Genomic DNA, 20983 nt, shown 5'->3' with positions numbered 1-20983 from the left:
AGAATGAACATCACTGCACTGTTTTATCATGGTTAATATGAAACTAGAAATATCCTCATGAAATGGCCTCCTACACCTTCCCTCTGAGAAATCCCTGTCGATTTTGTGCCGTCCGTAGTCTTCTGTCATTAGTCCATGGCTTTTGGCTCAGAGGTCTGAAGATGATGCACTGCTGCACTCAGCAGATAAAATAGTTCTTATTCCAGAGTCTGCCACCAAAAGACCGCATTTGTCAGACTGAAATCCTAAAGTTAACTCTCATTCATAGTCCCTTAAATTTGATGCAGTGATTCGAAAACTACCGCCACTACGGAAGGTAGGCGCTTGCCGGAGGTAGATCAGTCAGTCTTTCAGTAGCCAAATCCCAAGTCTCTTTGCTTGACACCTTTCTACCATGTGGTCCAGACACTGAGCACATTCAGAAGAGCCTCTTTGTTTGAGGAAGGAGATTTTTATGCCGGCTGTAACATCCCAGATGAACGTGGGAAGCATGGGTGGACTTATCTGAATACCAATAATTTACTTACGTTGTTCAAGACACTTTCTAAGAGGCACTGTTGCGTTGGAGATCCCCAACTCCCACTGCAGTAATTTAACATTGATTGACTTATTACCTGTGGAGCCTTCCAGGGCATAGAGTTTTAAAAAATCAGACACTCATATATGGTTCTGTACTAGGAATATCTTCCCTTCAACCAGTGTCTCACGGGGAGAGAAAAGTTCCTAACAGGTCAAAATCAGCATGACCCTGGCCAGTTCCTGCAATATGCTCAACTCAATTTAAATACATTCATATCAAATTGACTTAAAATAGATTCTCACGGTGCCATACATTTACTTAAATTTACATATTTGATAACCTTACCCTACCTTTTTGCCAACACTAACCATATATTTTATTTAATACATGTATCTTCTATCTGAATCAAGCCCGTTTGTTTAATTACCAGTGCTAACTTTAACCCTGAATATTACTGACTTAAAGTGAAATATTAAACTAATAACATTATTGTAACATTAAATTAATTTTAATGACATTCGTTTTAAATGATTAATTATATTAATACTAGCCATAGCCCTATATAAAGGTTTTTCTGATAACCTTGATACTAGATTGCACTTACTATCAAGCTGCTTTTCTGATGCTTTGAACAAACTGATAGTAGAGCCCTGTTGGTGCAGATACAATGAATGAGGAGGACCTATGGGACAAGGTAGTGTTTCAAGCACTTTGTTGTTTCGGAAATAGGTTTGCACTGTACCAGTACCTCTACATACATCTATGCAAAGGATTCCTGTCACGTGAAGGGCAAACCTGGCTGAAAAAGCAAGTTGTTTTCTGTTTTTGAAAATCACTGGTATCTGATTCTGGCAGCCACAACTTCTGAAATCTGAAGGTGGGATGGCAGTGGTTCTATTAAAGGCGGGCCGAGCATTGCAATCTGTTTATAATGGAAAGGAAGCACGACTGCCGCTGTTCAGCAGTCCCGCATCCAGTTCAATGAAGGCACTCAAGAGGTGGAAGAATACATCCACACAGTTTGGTGAGAGGTTAATATTGCGCTGGGCTGAACCAATGGGTGATTGACGAAGTCTCAAGCCAAAGACTGAAAGAAGCTAGTCAGAGCAAGCTGGTGGTTCAAAGGGGCCCACTGTGTGAATATTGTTAGCAGTAGGTCTGCGCAGCAGCTGTGCTGGCAACACCCAAACCTCAAAAGGAGAGGTTGCAATGGTGGCAAACATTGCTGTTTCTACTGATAATAGCCCAGGTCTGGAGATTGCACAAGACAAAAGTAGGGCTCAGGTGTAGCATTGAAAAATATATTTTCAAATAAAGGATATTTATTGCACCTATTGAATTTTAGCAGATGTAAATGATTAGAAGTATTTAAGGAAAAGAGAAACAATAGTACTGAGTGAGCTGGGTAGGGGTGTTCATTGCACTGCGCCTTTTTGTCAGAGTGGACTACAGTGGTTCCCAACCTTTTCACTTCTGTGGACCCCCATTTTAGCATAACTAGAACTCGGGGACCCCCACTGAATCATTTTTGGAACCCGAGGACCCCCACTCAGTCATAACTGAAAGCTGGGGGCCTAATATGCTAATATTATTTAATTTTCTAAGCCGTCTCGGACCCCCTGAAGAGGCTTTGCGGACCCCCAGGGGTCCCCGGACCACAGGTTGGGAACCACTGGACTAGAAGATTCGATTTGGGGGCCATGCACCCTTGAACTGTTACCGCATTTTCTAGCAAAACGTGATGTTGAAGTTAAATATGTTTTGTGGTATTCCTGAAGCTCAAAACCAATTTTGTTGACATTTTAGGTCGAAGCATTTGTCTGGTTCACCGCGACACAAAGGTTTGAAGAAAGTTCACTTCATCAAGAACATGAGGCAGTACGACACGAGGAGCAGCAGGTAATATCTTGTGAAAAGAATGTACACGTCTTGTCTGCACTCTGATCTTCTACCACAGCCCTTGGTTCTCACTCATGGTGTTCATCAGTTAGTGCTTTTGTTGCTACCTGGCTTCTCCCCACTGATACTGTGTCTTCAGTCCCCTCTGCTCCACGGTTCACACAGTCTGCCTGTGGCACCCTCGCTTATCCTCCCTCCTGCAGCCTGTAGTTTCCCCGAACCTCTGTGTGTCCCTGATCTCCTGCTACTCTTGCACATCCTCCCCCATCCCCCTGCACTCCTTGCTCTGATCTTCCTGTATCTCCTCAGTGCATGCGGGCCTCTTCACATCCACCCAGTCCTGGATCGCAATGTTTTGTAGACTGCAGGCTCTGGAAAGCATCAGCCTCATACCTTCATTGGACTTGACCCTTCTACCTCCTTTCTACATGTACTTGGCTGACAATGTACCTTTGACATTTTACCTTTTGATAGGAGTTCTTTGCTACCCCTTTAACCATGATGCACTATTCTGATCAACCTATTGTGAGTGATGTTAATGTTTTTATGGAGTTCAATATGCACTCCTTCTCAGCGACCTACAGTTCTCTAATCAAGTTAGATGTTTCGCTGGCTGATCCAGCTTATCCAGGAATAACTACAGGCTCTGTGTTCATTATTGTAAAGCCTTCACACGGATAGACAAGGCGAGTGAGCCCAGCACTGGTCGAGTTATATCCCAAAACATGTCACATGTCAAACTCCGCAGTATTTGGACATCATTTGTTACAGTGTAATAACATGTTTTCTGCTGCCTATAAGATTTGTTTTGCCAGTAGTACAAGTCGATGGATGAACAGGTTGGATTTGAGCTGGCCTTGCAAAGTCCCCACCGCTTTGCGCATAGGACTTCAGATGATTGGTAGACCAAAATATAATTTGTTTGGGAACCATGATGATCCCACAGCCTTGCGCATAGGACTCCAGATGATTGGTAGACAGAGCAAAACATTAATTGTTTGGAAACTGTGGTGATAACTTTAGGAGAATGAGGGTGAGTTGGCTTTACACAGAGATGATTTTGAACTTGTTACCAGCAAGGTTGTTCTACTTGTCAGCAATTCCTGCTTCTTCCTCTTGCTTGTTGCCCTATGACCTCAGCTCAGCAGTCTCCCATATCACAATTTCCATAAAGGTTTAGGGGTCAGAAAATAGGACTGGGCAAACAAAGTGTCTCACACTTGGAGAGATCCCACTGTTGCTTCCACAGTATGCCTCCCACATGTATAGACTACCACAAAAAAGGTGCACAATTACTCTACCTAGCCAATTAGCCACTGCTTTCAAGGGGGGGGGGTTGGCGGGAGACATTCATTGGTACTGCATTTAGTGCTTGCATGACCAGAGGAAGGATGGAGTTGAAGAATGGATAACTTCTGGCATATATATATATGTAACTGGCATCTCCAACCCCCTAACTCCCCAATCTCCCTTCCCCACAGGGAATTGTTGTGGGTCGCATGATAGTCTAGGACTCTTGTTTTGTAGCCACCATAGAGTAGTGGGCGTGCGCAGGCAGCACTTAGACTGTGAAAACGTAAGTGCTGGGGACAAAGTTTTTCTTATGAACCCGCTGCCAGCTATGCTGACTTCTGTGTTCTCCTAATACTTGTGTCCTCAGTACCAAGGATGCCCAGTCTTGATTCCACCTCATGCCTTTCTTCCACCACCTTGCACTTCATGTTTCCCTCACCTTTGCAGGTTCTTTGCCATCACTCCTTTCTCAGTCGTTGTTTTATATATTTATGTTCCTCTTTTGTTCTTCCTCTTTCACTTGCTCCCTGTCGAACTCCGAAGACAAATACGTCCTGGTGCGAAGAAATGAGTGCCAAAGCCCATCACCTGCAACCACTGCCACAATTTAAGCACTGGCGCGGGGTGCTTACTGATCCTCTGAATTCTAGAGTGGTGGTCTGGGATGTGAAGGTTGTTCAGAGATTCCCAGGGACAGTGAGGTGGTGGTCCTAGGCCACTCTGGCTGAGTTATTCTGGAATACCGTGCGCAGGGAGGGCCAGCAGCCCTCTGGTCAGAGTTGGGCAGATGCGTTGTTGGGGCGAGTGGCCTAAGGCACTGTGTGTAGAGTGGCCTGCAGCCTTCTGTGGTGGTGGGACTACCATTGAGTAGTGTGAGGTAGCCTATTGGCACTCATTCCAAACCAGCCCGTATCACACAGACTGCATCCAGGCATTGCAGGTAAATCTCCTCTGCGTGTAGGATTGAAAATGTGTCTACCTTCTTATCAAGGAATGGAAGACTAAAACTAATAATAATTCTCTATATAATGTGGATTTTGTACTTTAGTCTGAAGAATCCTGGACTCCCCATAGATATTGCCAAGCTAGCTACTCATGTTTTATGCCTTTAGCCTTCGATGCGCCTGCTTTGATTCTTTTTCCCATTGTGTCTTGCAGGATTGTTCTTATTTGTGCCAAAAGGTCGTTATGTGCAGCGTTTTCTATCCTGCCCTATGGGGAAACTGTGCGCATCGTGTGAGTAATATGTTTGTTTGTTTTTTATTTATTTATTTTAGTAAACCAAACCATGCCACAGTGGTTTTTAACATTATTGTAATGCTCTGTTTCATTGCAGCCCAGTGAAACGTTATAATGCTACTGGGCAGCCATGATGTGGATACAGGGTCTCCCTTAGGGCAGGAAGCACTCGTAGGCAGAGGTGACCCAAAATGGCCAAGTAGCTGTCAGTGGGAGGACATAAGGGGATAATGCAGTCAGTCTATTGATGCAGCAGTAAACAACTTAGAGCAAAAAAGTGGATTCAGGGAGTCATGGAATCTTATGGACAGCCCTTTAATTCGGATGAAAAAACTGGGGTGGTCTATCAAGGGGGCGTGGCCGATGTAATTAAGGGCTTGGCATAAAAACACATAAAATACAAATCTGTGCTTAGCATAGTGTACCTGCCAACTGGTATTTTGCTGCTGCTTTCCGTCATTGCTTCCAGATATATAATATAGCAAGTAACATTACACCTACAAAGCCAGGAGTTTTGGCTTTGTCAGTGGTCACTAGTTGCATAAACTAAATAAGCCACAACAATGGCTTCGTTGTATGAAATATTGAAAATGCATCGGTTTTAAAACTATGAGACTGTGAAGTAGCCAATAACAAGTCTCTTTGAAGTTACATCAGAGGCAGCGCATGCTGGTACTGTTTTACAATTGGGATTTCTTTTTCACCCTGAAGGTGAGGGCCAAAGTGGAGAGCCCGGTAGGAATCTGTCTCGGCATCTGCTTTTTTAGAACTGCCGGTGCTGAGCACCAGCAGGACCCGGCCCACTTAAAGCCCTGCTTATGAAGTACTGTGTACTGGAAGAGCGGGCTACACTCATTGAATGGGCAGAGGGAACTGTTTCTAGATTTAAGTACTGTCGACGCGTGTTTCTTTGCTTTAATCTTAGCCAAGCTGTTATTAAAATGTTGGTCATTTAGTGGTCTAAGTGTATCAACCAGAATACTGATGCTCACTCGTCCATTTGACCCCGTTTAGTTCCAAATTCTAACTTTTCCAGTATTCTGTGAAGCAGGTAAAACCTTGCAATGTCTGATTCCAAGTATGTTCCACCTGATTGCACTTGGTTCTCATCCACCTGCAAGCCCGTGCCTCATGTTTTTTTCGTCTGGCCTGCGGCTATTCTGCAACGTATTGTTTTCTTTCTGCCTTGATGGTGGGTTGCAAAGTGCATCATCATGAGTGGAGAAGTGTGGCTCAATGGTTAGAGCGGCAGACCCTGAAGCAGAGATCTGGCTCAAGACCAGGTTTCAAGTCCCGCTTCGGCAGGTCTTGGGCTCAATTCCCCTTGACCAGATCATTCTCGCCTCGGTGCCTAATCTAATTCATGGGTCCCACTCTGCAACTCTGGGCAATAGCTTACTTAATCTCCACAACGGCCCCAACAGCGCTTGGATGCCTGGCTTCACCCTGGGGGTGCTCAGGAGTGGGCACCTCACAGGGAAAAGCCAGGAGGGGTTCCATAGCGGTATGAGTACAGCGCCTCGAGACCCTAGCGGGTGAGTAGTGCGCTATACAAGTGCTAATTTACATTTTTACATTTACATCCTGCACACATTCTTCGTCACATGCCTGTCATCCGCTTCTTTATCCTCCCACTTAGAGTTCCTCATCCTGGTGCCTTGACTTGCTGTCTCTTAAGCACTGGAACTTCCTTCGGGCAGCTGACTGCTTTCAGGCGGCTGCTGGTTGGGTTCAGTTTGACAGATACGTTCTGCAGCTACGCGAGCCCTGGTGCAGGACTTTGTGCCATATGTTTTGCTGTACCGGGAGCCTACTTTCAAGTGCTTGGACTTGGGAGGGTCCCACCAGTACCCTGTTCTTGTAGTGACCTTGCGAAGGCATTGCCACTAGAATGGTAATGAGATTTTCTACTCTCCTCTTGGCTTTTTGATCGCCCTTAGGGCTGTAGGCTGAAAAAAATGTCTTATAAGGGGGGGACAGGTCTGTGGTGTATCCCTTCTCAATTTTTCTTTTCTGCTCTTGGTGGTGAGCCTTTATGCTTAAGTAATGCTAATAGTGGTTCGCCTGTTAAGTCTTATTTAGATAATTGTAAGAACAGGTATAGAGATTCAAAACCCACAAATGAGTGGACCCTGTTAGGCTGATCCTTGGGGATTGATGTGGTACTTATGGTTGAAGAAGCCATAGTGTCTCGGAGGTTGATTTCCTCATTTTGCTACCTTTGGTCACATTGTCCACATATTCCCCAGCATTAAGTATTTTTGACCCAAACATGGAAGATTCCCTGAACGAATGAGTATAACATTCCTATATGTGTACCCTGGGGATATGCCAGTGCCTGCTCCTTAGGAGTCCAGGAGATAATAGGTTTCACTTCCTCCACTTGTGAGTGTAGATATATTCTCTCTCTGTCTCTGCTCTACTGAAGTCTCCTCCCTTAGTACCTTAAAAATCGAGATTTTGGAAGAGGGGCTCGGTAACTGTTGTCTGTTTCCTTTCAACTCTGCTATTTTTCCGTTGATCTGAGAGGAACGACCCCAACTCGCCTATAGTGTCTTACTTTCAGTTCTTCTGTTGTGTTTTGTTTCAGGCACAAGCATCGTTCTGCTCTTTCTTTGAGGTTGCCAGTGTTGGGCCACGCATGCCAGTCCGCCACTGTGGTTGTCCACATCGTTGTGGGGATAACTTTAGCACTCACTTGCCCTTTGTCTCTCTATCAATTAAATGTGTTCTTTTTTTAAGATGTTCTCTACCCATTTTATTTGAAAATCTAAATGTTTATCTTTGGGCTTTCTTTGAGCCCACCCATAATTAAAGAACTAAGACTCTTGCAATGGCACAAACTGTGCCTCTTGAACACTTCTCCACCTCTGTATGATTGAGAAGAGTACTTTGGTTGCAAGAAAGCCCCTTTAGCCTAATGTTTATGGTTCTTGGGAACTTGCTCCGGCCCTGGGGTTCTGTGTGCTACTATGTTAAGCAATATATGTACTCAGGATATGTTAGATTTTCTGACCGGTTTGCAATACTGTGTGTGTTTTCCCCAACTACGCCTTTTTTTCTGTGCTCCTTTTGTTAGAATGCTGATGGAGGATGTATCTAATGTCCTTGTCCCTAAGTAATGAGAGTCGGACGAGGCTGCGTTTAAAATTGCCGCCCTGTGATTTTTTCAAACCAATGTTTTGGCAGGTGTGTGCTGTTCCCGTTCTATACTTTCCCCTGCAAGTCGTTTTTCTGTGCTGTCAAAATCATCCCTTGCAGTTTCTTATTTAAAATCTATGTATGACTGAGACCATGTTACCTCTTCCCTGAGGTGTTGACCGAATACAAGGACAGGAATGACAGCGCCTCAGTTGCTTCCCAGATATTACGCTCTTGACTTGCAGGAAAGCTTCCTCTTTCCTGAAAATCCATCAGTCCACTCCTCCAGAGCTTCGAGAGATTCTTTGTTCTGCGGATGCCTGGCTCTCTTATGTGGGCCTTTGTGAACATGAGACTTAAGAATCCTAGCAGATGTGTGTGGGGCTGCACAAGCACTACTCTGAACATTTTTATTGGAAATTTGTAGTAATCATTCCTTCCTTAAGATATATATCAATTTCATACATAATCTAACTAAGTAAAAATTCGAGAAGATTTAGAATAATACTATACGACTGATGTTAAAATTAAAGTCTGTCCTTGTGTTTTGCATAGTCTAGTTCCTAAATTGACACCATAAACCGCTACAGTATGAAACTATTACCACAATAAAAAATGTGAAGATAAAGTCCTTTAATATATAATCCAGCAATCTTACTCGATTTAAGACGCTATCTCAGTTTACTGAATCATAAAACCTATCTGGATATTATAAGGGTCAGGAACATGAATGTGAGCCATGCTGGTTACATCCCCCTCTATTCATCAGGGTAGAGATAGACCCCGAATATTGTTAAATATGTGTAATTTGTCATTAATCGTTTATACCAGTCATTCTTGGGCAGCCATTTGCATGAGGGAGTCCAGCCAGTCTTTATGCATAGGCATTGTCATAGTTTTCCATTTCCTCAGGGTACATGTTATAGTCCCAGCTGACACCAAATCAGTCTACCGCTTCATGTGATGATTAATTCCGGTGACTTCTCGAGCATAATGCATAGTTGCCAGTTCAGCAGGGGGTGAAAGTTTGCTTCTTTGTGCCTGATCTGCTGTCAGTAGGATTGTGCAGTTCATAAGATATGACGTTGTCTCTCTCAGTATCTTTGCAGCACCAGTATGATGAGACTTCTAGTTGGTCTCTGTATAGTTAGTAAGGGTTGCTCAGTGATAGTCGTGCAAGATAATAAAGAATCTGAATTTAAAACTTGCCACTCTGAAGCTTTTGTTATGCGTACACAATAATTATGACTAGTGCACCTCAGTATGTTGTTTTTGTAAGCTAGTTTGTCGTTTGGCGTGCTGGGTATCTTTCGTTGGTTTGGAATATAGTACTTCAATCAATGTTTCATGCAGTCCTTTAGTTTAGTTTTTATAATGACCTCATTTCGCAAGATGATATTGCAAGGGAGACGCCTGTCATTCCTAATATAATTGCACTGCCTCAGCTCTAGGTATACCTAGAATTGGCTTTTATGTCAAATAAATTCTTCAGCCTCTTCTAAGAAGGATTTCAGGTTGTTCCCTCAGAGACTTTTCTCTAGAGTGGTTTACGTGGTCAATCCAGTCATTCTAGATAAAGGGCTGTTTAATATGCAGAAATTCGAATTACTCCACTTAAGGGCAGTCAGATGAAGGAGACCTGCCTTTTTTTAAGTCTCTGTCCTTCAAAGATTGCTAGCTTTTCGGTCATCGAATTGTTAGTGTCTCTAGTGTATTTCCTTCCCTCATGGAGGACTCTGGGTCCAGTCATATCTATTTGCAAATGTTTCCCGTGTCACCCAGTCCGATGTATCCAGATTCAAGATCAGATGACCGGCTATCTCTGATAATTGAGGGGCTTTGCAGTAGGATTTCATGAGGTAAGCGTAGCCACCTGTGTCCGTAGAGCTGTATAATTGTGACATTGCAAGGTGTGGTAATATGTGGCTCCATACATGGATCCTTATCTCCCTGTCTGTTGTTGTGAAGATTCGAGTAGGGACTCTAGAAGGAAGTATGCAGAAACATTACTGAACCTAGGGGCCATCACAGTTTTAATTGTTTTAACCCACAAGGAGAGCCGGAGCCTTTCCCATTTGACATAGTTGGTCCTCATTTGGTCAAACACGCCCAATATATTATCATAGTACATAGATAGGATATTCCTGTTGATTGGGATGACCAAGTAATTCATGTTTTGGGGGATCCATTTGAGTGGTAGGTCTTTCAGGGCTGTTTCTGATGTGTTGGGAAACCTTGGGCATAGCTTTACTCTTGGCCCAGTTAATATTATAACTCTGGGAAGATACATAATGCAGAGTTTAGATTGATCATAGTGAAAATCGTTGTTTTCTCTGTAGCGTCATTATATCAACAGCATATGGCATAAGGTTGAGATCTCCTGCTGGGGTGTTCAGACCTTGCATTGCATCTGGTATTGTAGTTGCTATTGCTAACGGTTCTAAAGCTATTAGGAAAGTAGTTGTGAAAAGGGATGTCGTTGACTGGTACCTGTTCCAATTACAGTGTCCCTAGTGAGAAATCAGTTTATCAGGCGGAGAGGGTTTGGTAGAAGCTTGGTGCCACTGTTCAAAAGGCTCAGTCTAGGTCACCACATTCTCAGTGTCAGTGGAGAGGTCCATTTTCAGTTTATTTCTTGGCGTTCCACAATGCGTGCAATGTGCGGTTGGATACATATCCCACCTGGTTTTTGTGAGGTGTTTTATTACTTTCAAAAAAAAAAAAAAAAACTTTGCCAATCCTCATGGCCAGCACTTTCGTCAAGATCTTCATGTCCCAGTTGAAAAGGAAAAATGAGCCCATAATTGGCATACGATTTTGTCAGGTGTGGGTACTGGTGAAATGTAAACTTTACGGTCACTAATTCCTCTCCTTTGTTGTTTTTCTGTATACCTTTCCTATCAAGGAGCCAATTAGTGTATTAGTTGCTTTATAAAATTCTAAAGGGAAACAGTCTTCCTTGAGTGTCCTTCCTGTAATATATTTCCGTAACAGCATCTGCAGTCTCATGAGCTAGGTTGTTGTGTAGCTTTATTGTTTTTTTTTTTTATCAATAGACTGTTCATAAATATGTCCTCCAAATAAGCATCAACAGGTGCTTCACAGTTCTATAATCCTGCACAGAATAAGGAAAATTGCTTTAATAATGTCCAGACTTGCAGGGAGTGAGGCAGAGATCAACAGCAGGGTCCAGTCTAGGTGCCACGGTCAACGGACCGTTTGCAGAAAAGGCCTATTTGTAGCTTGCTGTATCCCTGTAGCTTGAATAGGAGGCCAGCCTTATGACACATGGAGTCTGTTTCTTTGTCCTGGGTACAAGAGAGCAGGCCCTGTTGTTCAGGGTTCCTCTCGGTTCACAGACAGCAGGTCCAATCCTCATTTGTTCTTCCTCCGCTCCAGGAGTGTCCTGAAGTGGATGCATGGAGGTTCCACACACACGCCTGGCCGGAGCGTACCATTACCAATAGGGTAAGATTTCACTGGGCTAACCCCACCCATTTTATGCATTCTCAAGATGGTGGAAGTCTTCGGCCACATTAAACTTGGTCTCAGAGGGTCGGGTCTATGTGTGAGGAGTTGGCTGATGACATAATTTGGTATTCCATTGAAATTTGGTCTACTTGTGTTGGGAAGGTGATGCATAGTTTGTACAGGCAGTAAAATATGGATTTGTTTTCTGTTTATTGAACGTGGGTGGGTCAGTCAGAGCTGAGGGAGTGTGAGGGTCTAACTTTAATGCTCTAAATGCAGCATTTGATGATGGGCAAAAAGAGGTACGGGGTATACCGTGATGTATTAACTGTAGTATCTGATGGATAGAGATTGTGATAGTACTCACTTGACGATCATTTGTTAGTTATCAGATGTGAGTGTCTCACCTCCGGACCCCTGAGTAAGCTTTGGACTGCTTGACTTCACTTCCTGGCGGTACTAAGTACGTGTACTTGTTGCTTAGATTTGGGCGCAACTGTAAGGTTAAGCTCCAGGACACCATTGGTATAAGGCTTGGAATGTCACATTCGCTGCCCACTGACCCCTAATGGCTCTAACAGTTCTTGGAAGGCATTTAGCGCACTGGTCCATGTGTCACTGCTGTGAATGAAACTCCATGATTAGGGCTTTCTAAGCTACCATTATTCTTTTGGCACTTTGTAGATGACTGTTTTTGTTCACTGTGCTTTAACTATAATATTCAGGTGGCTAGAGGGGCAACAGGTATTTTGCGGTAGAAGTTGTGATGTGTGCGCATACTTGTTTTCAGAAGAAATACTTTTGCTCTTTGAGAGAGATTTTGAAGGCACGTTTTTAGGAAGGGTGGTAAGAGACAATCCAGTTGACGGTGATGCGGTTGTAAGGAAACACAACCTGGAAGAATGGACGTTATGAAGTAAGCAGTCCCTCCTGCACGCCTTTTTGGGGAGAAGGGGGCAGAAGGTAGAAAGGAGTCACCGTGCACGCGCACTCTGGAAGCCTTGATGCAGGGAAGGTGAGGAGGATCGTCCTGCTCACGCTCCGGAAGGAAGGGCACGAGGGCAGCCCAGGGTACAAAAGCAGGGCCGCAGGGACGTGCCTTCCTGCTCAGCACGTATAAAGGAGGTCGGTGATTGGGGAAGCCTTGTCTTGAGTGCGCGCGCACTTAAGCAGGAATGAATGGCGGGAAGAGGGCGGGATCCCCATTCTCCAATACTTCCTTTCTAAAGCGCCTTGACGCGACCGTCTTTTTTTTATGTTGGACACTTGTAGGTCAAACAGCCCGTAGACCTTGATTTTCATTGCTCTTCCCGGTACCGGTTGTGCTATTTTGGGGGTTTCAGCCTAGGTCTGATGTGCCAAAATAGCTGAACGTGCTTGTTCGATGGGAACTCGTGGTCTTATTGTTGTTGGTCACGTTCCATCCTGATGATGATGATAGGAAAGTACAACAGGTCTTTCCTGCGTGCGTTCAAAGCAAGCCGTGCTTCGGGCTGGCGAGGGGAATGATACACCCTCCGCTCTCACAGCAGTGCACATTAGAAGATAAAGCTCCGTGTATTCTCTTGTGGGCAAGATCACGTGTTTAGTTTTCAAAGCGTCCCACAGGATATAATTATTATTCTCGAAATAGTTATCGGCTGGGGCATAGCTTCAGGGGTGGTGATTTGGGTGTTACACACTATAATATATGGTAGGGTGTCTGTCGGATTTCACCAGGAATTTTTACATACGCACACACAAACGCATACACACACTCGCTCCCTCTCTGCTATGAAAGTCTTCGAAAATGATGGTTATTTTACAAAATATTGTTTTTCTTTTGCACAGAACCCCTACCAGTCTGCATTCCTCTCCTTTACCCCCCCCCCCTCCCCCCCACACCCCCACCCCCAGCCCCAGCATATGTCTAGCGCCCGGCTTGTCGTAAAAGCTGTTTAACGCCGTATGCCAGAGTGATTGTTAGAAAATCTGACGCTCACTCACACTAGCCCAGTCTTACTGGCCAAACCACGGCCCTGGTCATCCGGGTGTTTGTTGTTCGCTCTTTCAGGCCTTGGATGGCGAAGTAAGAATTGTAGGTTCATCTGATGTACTCTTTGTTATACGGCGTTAATTGGCTAAGCAGTGAAGTTATTTTTAGCAGTGTTTCTGCTGTGCATCGGTTAGACCGCAGGACATTTATGCGCCTTCCTTGATAAAAGTGGAGCCTTTTGTTCTACAGCTCATGTTAACACAATCTGGCCATTTCTTTCAGCAGGTGTGTTGGGTCTTCTCGTTCCATTTATTCATTCATCTTATTTTTTACATTATCTCATATTTACAGAGCAGTACTTGTAACACGATCAGACTCTTTAAATTGTTTTTCGGTGCAATTCCCTTGGCAGCGTGCATTTATCGCGCCTTGAGGCGGTTCCTCCCATGAGCTTTCACAGGGCTTTAATGTTGTCTTCTGCGACGGGGAGTGTTGGGTGATAGCATTCCTCTTTTTAATCACCTGGTGTCTTTTCAGAACAATCAGCTTTCAGTGCTGCAAGCTAGAGGGGAGGGAAACTCATGAAGGTCAGTGTACAAGGTATCCCACAACTAATTAACTGAATGCAGAAAGTCCATAGTTGGTAAAAGTGAGTCTCCACAGAGCTCCACCCTCTGAATATAAAAATCAAGCCCCTTGTTCGCATAACACGTCTCTTGAACTTGTATTTGCTTGTAGGACGAAGAGCATTTTATTTTCCACCCAGTATCAAAAATGGAGGTGGTTACCAAGCTTTTTTTTTTTTTTTTTTTTTACACAAATCACCAGGATAGTATCCCTTTCCCCCACCAAAAAAAACTATTTAAAAAATTGTCTGATCTTTCCACAGATGAAAATTTACAACCCCCCATTAGTATTATGTTTCATCCATAAATATTGTTCCCCGCAGCGACTCAGAATGGTAACAGGAATGCATAGGTACTCCCGGAGGATCCCAAAGTAAAGGATACTGAGGAGAAAGCGTTTTGAACCTAGATAGGAGCACCTTAAAGCACCTTACTGCATAGTTGGTCAGGGAATCAAGCCTGCGTGAGATACTTTTGGCCTGCTTATTAGGCATCCCTGACTTGCCTCTTGTATATTCACAGCGAGTCGAAGGCGGAAGGACAGAAGCAGCGTCATTCTTCAGGGGGCAATTCCAGCGGTACAGACATGGTCCTTGGATTGGAAGGTGTTGAACTTGGAGCTGATGGAAAGGTACTGAGTGAAGCATATTTTGAAATCTGTAATTGCCTGGAAAGTAAACCGCATACCCCTGCCTTGTAGTTGTGTAATTATCTGACCAATTGAAGTTATCCAAAGTGCTTTTTCTCCAGTTAGTGGAAAGTTGGTATATAACCTCCTGTTCTTCTGTGCAATATATGCTTTGCTTGACATCTTCGACTTAATAGCCAGCTGGTCTGCTAAAATGCATTGAGTGTAGATTAAAATGTTCTTAAGTAGTATATATCAACTCTGAGGGGACTGGGCTAGAATAGTGGTATATGTTTGTGCACATAGATGGCCGGATCCCAGTTTGTTCCCTGCTTAGAGCAGGTAGGTTTACAATACGGAGTCACGCCATGGACATCATTGCTCCCCGCAATAACAGTGCACACTTACAATACATCTTTGCTAAATGCTTTCTGGACTTTTTTGTCTGTGTAGTATGATGTTTCACCATGCCCTGTTCCAGCAGTGTACAGCACATAGATGTTTCCTCTGATTTTTGCCAACTCCTTGTCTTTGGTGACCCCCTCCCCCCCCCCCCCCCCCCCCCAAGTGTAGTGCATAGGTTTTCTTTTGAGCTGGGGCTCTGAAAACCAGAGATCTTTTCCTGGAGAGCTCTGAGTTATGTAGACCTTTAGCGTTCAAGGACATTATTGGAAAAAGCAACCAGTCAGTCCTCTTTGTCTGATAGAGACTTCTAGCTGCAGATTTGCATACCATAGAATTATCTCCAGGCAGCAGACTGGATTTGGAAACTTTCGAGCAGCACCACTGCGTGCCGGTAGGTAGCTTTGTTTGGCTCCGCATCGGCATCGTCTGGGCCAGTAGTGACGTATGCAGTACCTATACAAGTGCCACTTCGTTGAACCAGCGTCAGTTTTTTCCTTTCCATGCCAGATAGTGCAGATCAGTGAAGAACTACCCCTCAGTCACTTTTTTGAGTGGCTTTTCAACTTATTTGACCACTTTTTTGAGAAGTTATTTTCTCCTGGTGTGACAGGATGTCCGCAAAGAAACAACTGGTTTAAAACCATGTGGTGCCTGTCACAGGCAGATGTATGTGAAGGACCCACATGTGGCCAGTCTTTGGTGCCTTGAGAAAGACCATGACTCAAAGGCCTGCAAAGATTGCCTTGCTATGCACCTGAAGGCAATGAGGGAGCGCTCCCTCAAGCTCCTCGCTGCCAGGTGTCGGATGACCCAGTGACCATTAAGATCCTGGTTGGTGGAAGGTCTCTGGACCGCTTGCGCAGCCGTACCAGACAGTCGTCGTCCCGGCTAAAGTCCGCATCGGGTAAGTCGCACAAATAGAAGAAATCTAAGCAGTCGAAGAGGTCTTTGTCTGTCCGAATCCTTGGACAAGACAAGGGAACATCGACACTTCAGGCTTCTCACCTTTTGTGGAGCCCCAACCAGGGTCAGCTCCACACTTCCTGGCCTTCCTGGAGCCGGTCCGACTCATGCTTAACTTACAGAATTCTATAGGACCATACATCTCAGTTTTGGGTAGCTCAACCACTCGAACACATTTTAGCCCCATGGGTTTGGGAGAGCCCCTAACACCACTATCCCCATCTTCCTCAACATGGAGCAGGAAAGGCATTGCACAACTTGGGCACCCTCGATGTAGGCACTAGATTTGTGTTTAGCAACAAACACAATGGCCTTTGTTGTTCAATGAGAAATGCTTCAGTACGCCTCATAAGCCTCAAGGACCTTTGGAAAATATCATAGTGATTGACTAGATATAAGCAAGGATAGTCAGGAAGAAGTTTTAGTACAGCCCTTTTCAAGCCAAAGGCTCAAACCCCAAAATCCACCACATCAGACATAGTGCCCATCTACAACGTCTTTAGTGCTCCCAGTGATATCCTTGGTGACATGATGCTCAGTATGGGGATACAGTATCCCATGGCTAGGTATTAGCATTTGCTATCAAAAGATTTTATGGTAGGGCTAATACCCATTCCACAGTAGTAAGTGCAGCTATTATTGACCTACTAAGGGATATTCTATACTTGCCAGACTTTGTCTGTTTTCTAGCACACACGTGCAAAAACAATGCATGGAATTGGAACTGTAATTTGTTGCTGTTGATTACATAGGGCAACAGTCTAGTCTATTTGTTTGCTCACTGTGTACATTTAGAAGCAAAGCAGTCCTTGCCCCATTGCAGACGTTGCATGTGGCATTGTAGGCGTGGTTGGACTGTCCTTTCTGTAGGAGATCTAGACCAAGCTGCTTACATTGGGATGCAATCCAGTTGGTAATTGCCCGTGGATCAGAGTAACTCTGCCTTTTCCTCGAAGGCACCCAAGTGGGCCAACTATCCTGGCATCTTTTTGGTTATATTTCCCCTTACGCTTTCTTCGGTTTATAGAGATTTGCCTCACACTAAGCTTACTTCTGCTTGTTGTTACGATTACTTTCATGTAAAGGAAATTTTACTTGTAATCTTTTCCTATCATGGAAGTCTTCATTGAGTTCATGGCCCCCGGCAGGCTCCTCCCCAACCCCTCCGTGGATACTACGGTACTGGACAAAAATAAGAAACAAACCACAGTGCTGTTGTAATGTGCACAGCGGGTTTAAAGTGGAGCTGCTGGCTTCCTTAAAGTGGTGGTGGCCACTTTCCTTTCCCCTCTCCCCGGATGTAAAGCCTGCCAAAGAAAGTGTCGTGCATGGTGAACTAGTTAGGATGAGGAAGAGAACGAGCTTTACCTGTGATGGGTTTTTGGATGGGACCGCCTCCTGGTTTGCTCCCCTCCCTGCAGCCAGATTGATGAAGCATAAAACACAAGGAAACAAAGAAAGTCCGACTGGGAGATGGCAACAAGAGGTGATCGCTTCTGGCACACTCTGAATTTTTAATGGGACTCCATTTTCTTAAAATCTTTCAATGTTTGGTGTTCAATTGGAAAGCCTTCTATTCATGATATGTCAGCCAATATATTGAATTATTTTCCTCTTTTCCCTCAGGTGGTTTCCTATGCTCGGTTCTTGCATCCAACAAATGCCCTAGTCAGTCAGAAGAGTGAACCTTCGACAGCAGTGAACCATAACCGGGGGAGTGCGGTGGAGCCTTCAAAACGCAGCTTTAGCACTCCGAGATGTAATCCCGTCTCTCCAGGAGCCGAGCTTGGTAAGATACAACTCTCAAAAACGGGGCTTTTGAAAGGTAGAGATGTGTGTTGGACAGACATGCCCGCTGTGTGCTTTTCTGTTAATGCTTTTTATTCTTGTGTTTTACTGATGTATAACCCACTCCGCTTGTTAACTGTGTCACACACAACCATGCCACCATCTCACGGTTTCCTTAACGTAAAATAATTGCATTATTAAATATGATTAACCAAATCATATTTTGAGGAAAATTCATGCGTCCTTGACTCTCAAGTTGTGTTTCTCAGTAAAGCATCCTAAAATAAACATAATAAAAAAACGCTCCAGTGCATGCGAATATTGGGTAATATTGAAGAGCCACACACTCTAGTGGAGAGGTTGATCCACAGTCTTGAAAGCCAACTGTGTATCTTGGATCAACTTAAAAGCTACTAGGTGACTGTTTTATATATTGGTAGATGTTGAAGACTTCTTGCTTGATGTGTATTGGTTGAGCCCCACCAGACTTGTCCTCTGTCAAACTTTCCAGTCCTTAATGTTGGGGAGTTCTCTCACTTTTAGTGGGTGTTACTCTTGCCCCTCATGCCTGATGTTCATTTTGATTAAGCTCCTCAGCTGGCATGCTGTCTGTTGGAAATGGCTCTTTTTGCAGGGCTATCCCCAAACGTTTTGCCGTCTTCCTCTTATATATTTCTGATTTGTTTTTGCTGGTTTATTTTCTCTGCGCACTTTACCACTGCAGATCAGTGCTAAAGTGCAAGTGCTCCCTATGCAAATTGTATTGGTGATTGGTTTATCCATGATTGGCATATTTCATTTACTTAAGAGCACCTAGTAAAGTTCACTATGTGTGCCCAGGGCCTGTAAATCAAATGCTACTAGTGGGCCTGCTGCACTGATTGTGCCACCTACAAGAGTAGCCCTGTAAATATGGCTCAGATCTGCCACTGCATGTCTGTTTGTGCAGTTTTAAACTGCCAATTCGACCTGGCAAGTGTACCAGCTTGCCAGGCCTAAACCTTTCCTTTTTGTACATGTAAAGGCACCCCTAAGGTAGTCCCTAGGTAGCCCCATGGGCAGGATGCAATGTATGTTAAAGGTAGGACATGTAGTGATGGGTTTTTCATGTCCTGACCGTAAAATACTGCCAAATTCAGTTTTCATTCGGACTTTCCTTTGAAGTTTGCCTATTTCAAAGGCCAGACTGTTATAAGTAGGGGACCCAAATTCCAGACTGTTAGAACACTTCTGGATCAAGAGGGACCACTGCCAAGGAGGAGTGCTGGAGGAGAAGTTACTGCCCCTTTGCTTTGTGTGCTTTGCTGGGTTGGCCTGCAGTTGCTGCTTCTGCCTTAGAGAGGGCAAAGACTGAACTTTGCTGTGTATCCTGCTTGTGAAGCTTCTCCAAGGGCTTGGAAAAGAGCTTGCCTCCTGTTGGAAGTCTCAGGGATATCAAAGACTTCAGCTGCCTACAGCACTCGGAAATGTGTGTTTTGTGCTGCAACAGAAGGAAAACCACTGCAACGCCGTAAAGGACGGCGCTGACTGCACCGTAACCTGATGACGCCACACAAAGCCGCACCCCACGTTGCCCGCAACTCTGGTCTCAGCGATGCCACCATTTGACGCCGTCACCGAGCTGCTGCTTGCACCGTGACCCGTGGGCCCTGCACTCGCCTTCGCCTTGTTCACACCGCGGCCTTGGGAATCCCTGCCAACACTGCTCCACACTGACACCGATGCCTGCACTGTGGTCTGAGGAAACCGCTCATGAGGTACATGGCACTCCGTCCCGTCCTGCACCCCAGTCCTGGTCCACCATCGCAGCGCCACCTACTCCAGTGTCAACAGACGCCCCTGTCTGTACCGCACCCCTTGGGCACTGTATGGAGCCCGCCCCATGCTTCTGCCCTGGGCCTACCGACGACAGCGCTTTAACAACTCCGATGCCGCTGCCTGCACAGTGACTTGGAGAGACCATATGTTGCAACTCCCTGCTTCACATCGCAGTCCTGGTCTCATTGACCCTGCAGGACGCTGTCACCGAGACACTGCCTGCATTGTGACCTGTGGGCAACACACGTCGCATTGTCCTGTTTCACAACGTAGCCCAGACGTCATCCATGCCAGAGCTCCTGGCTGCTTCATCAGCCCGGAGTTCGATCTGCAATGCATGTGACTTCAAGGGCTTGACGACTTTTGCACCGACCTCGGGAACAGACGCCTGCGATGCTGCACTCCGGATCTCACCACGAGGATCATGATGTCGTACATTTCCAAGGTACTGTTCGCAGATCTTCCCAACACCGTAGCTGACCTGTGATGCCACGAACGGCCTGAAGTGTTGGATTTGTTGTTCACAACACGGTGATAGCCCCAGACGGAGCTATCAACTTAAAGTAACTGTATTTTTTTGTACATTTTTGCAAAATTCATATCTTTATTACTGTATGCTGGATTTTTCTCGTTTTGGTCTTATTTTACACAGATAAATATTGGCTTTTTTTCTAAAACTTGTGTGGTGCCCTTTTATAGTGTTTTCACTGTATTACTGTGTGTTATGTGCAAATGCTTTACACATTGCTTCCGAGATAAACCTGACTGCTAGTGCCAAGCGACCAAGGAGTTGATCAGGGGTTATCTGAGCTCGGTATCTTCCTTATCCTGACTAGAGGGAGGGTCCCTAATTGGACAGGGTGCAAACTGACTGCCAACTAGAGAACCCATTTCTAACACTGCCCAGTTCCTCTCGACCTCAAGACTGACTCTTCAACCATAATACACATTGCTTGCATCATTTGATTCATATATCAGATTATATACACATCTCCTGATGACAAGCAACACATATAACCATTGTGTGCTACGCTCCTCTAACCCTACTTTGTTACACAAACATGTGGCATACAGACTCTACCACTAAGCTGTAGATTTATACCTTTTTCACTGAACTGGGACAAATTTGGCACTAAGTTCACAACTCTGCAGTGGCTGCACACCTCCTACATAAGTGATGGTGTGTGCATGGATATTTCGGATACAAACTCTATAAT

The 20983-nt window shown here is 44.7% G+C and overlaps 1 protein-coding gene across 2 annotated transcripts in view; it reads left to right on the top strand.

Annotated features, from left to right (window-relative positions):
• CABLES2 (Cdk5 and Abl enzyme substrate 2) overlaps positions 1–20983 on the top strand; it is a 124248-nt gene that overhangs the window by 52565 nt on the left and 50700 nt on the right. For both annotated transcript variants that reach the window (XM_069243155.1, XM_069243156.1), the window contains 4 exons: positions 2327–2419; positions 4871–4948; positions 14687–14795; positions 17787–17949. In XM_069243155.1, coding sequence (XP_069099256.1) covers positions 2327–2419; positions 4871–4948; positions 14687–14795; positions 17787–17949 — 443 coding nt within the window. The remainder of the gene's footprint in view (positions 1–2326; positions 2420–4870; positions 4949–14686; positions 14796–17786; positions 17950–20983) is intronic.

The sequence above is a fragment of the Pleurodeles waltl genome, chromosome 7 (genome assembly GCF_031143425.1).
Source record: "Pleurodeles waltl isolate 20211129_DDA chromosome 7, aPleWal1.hap1.20221129, whole genome shotgun sequence".
NCBI classification, from domain to species: Eukaryota; Metazoa; Chordata; class Amphibia; order Caudata; family Salamandridae; genus Pleurodeles; species Pleurodeles waltl.
The sequence above is the reverse complement of the archived record's forward strand: the minus strand, read 5'-3'. Positions and strand labels throughout refer to the sequence as shown.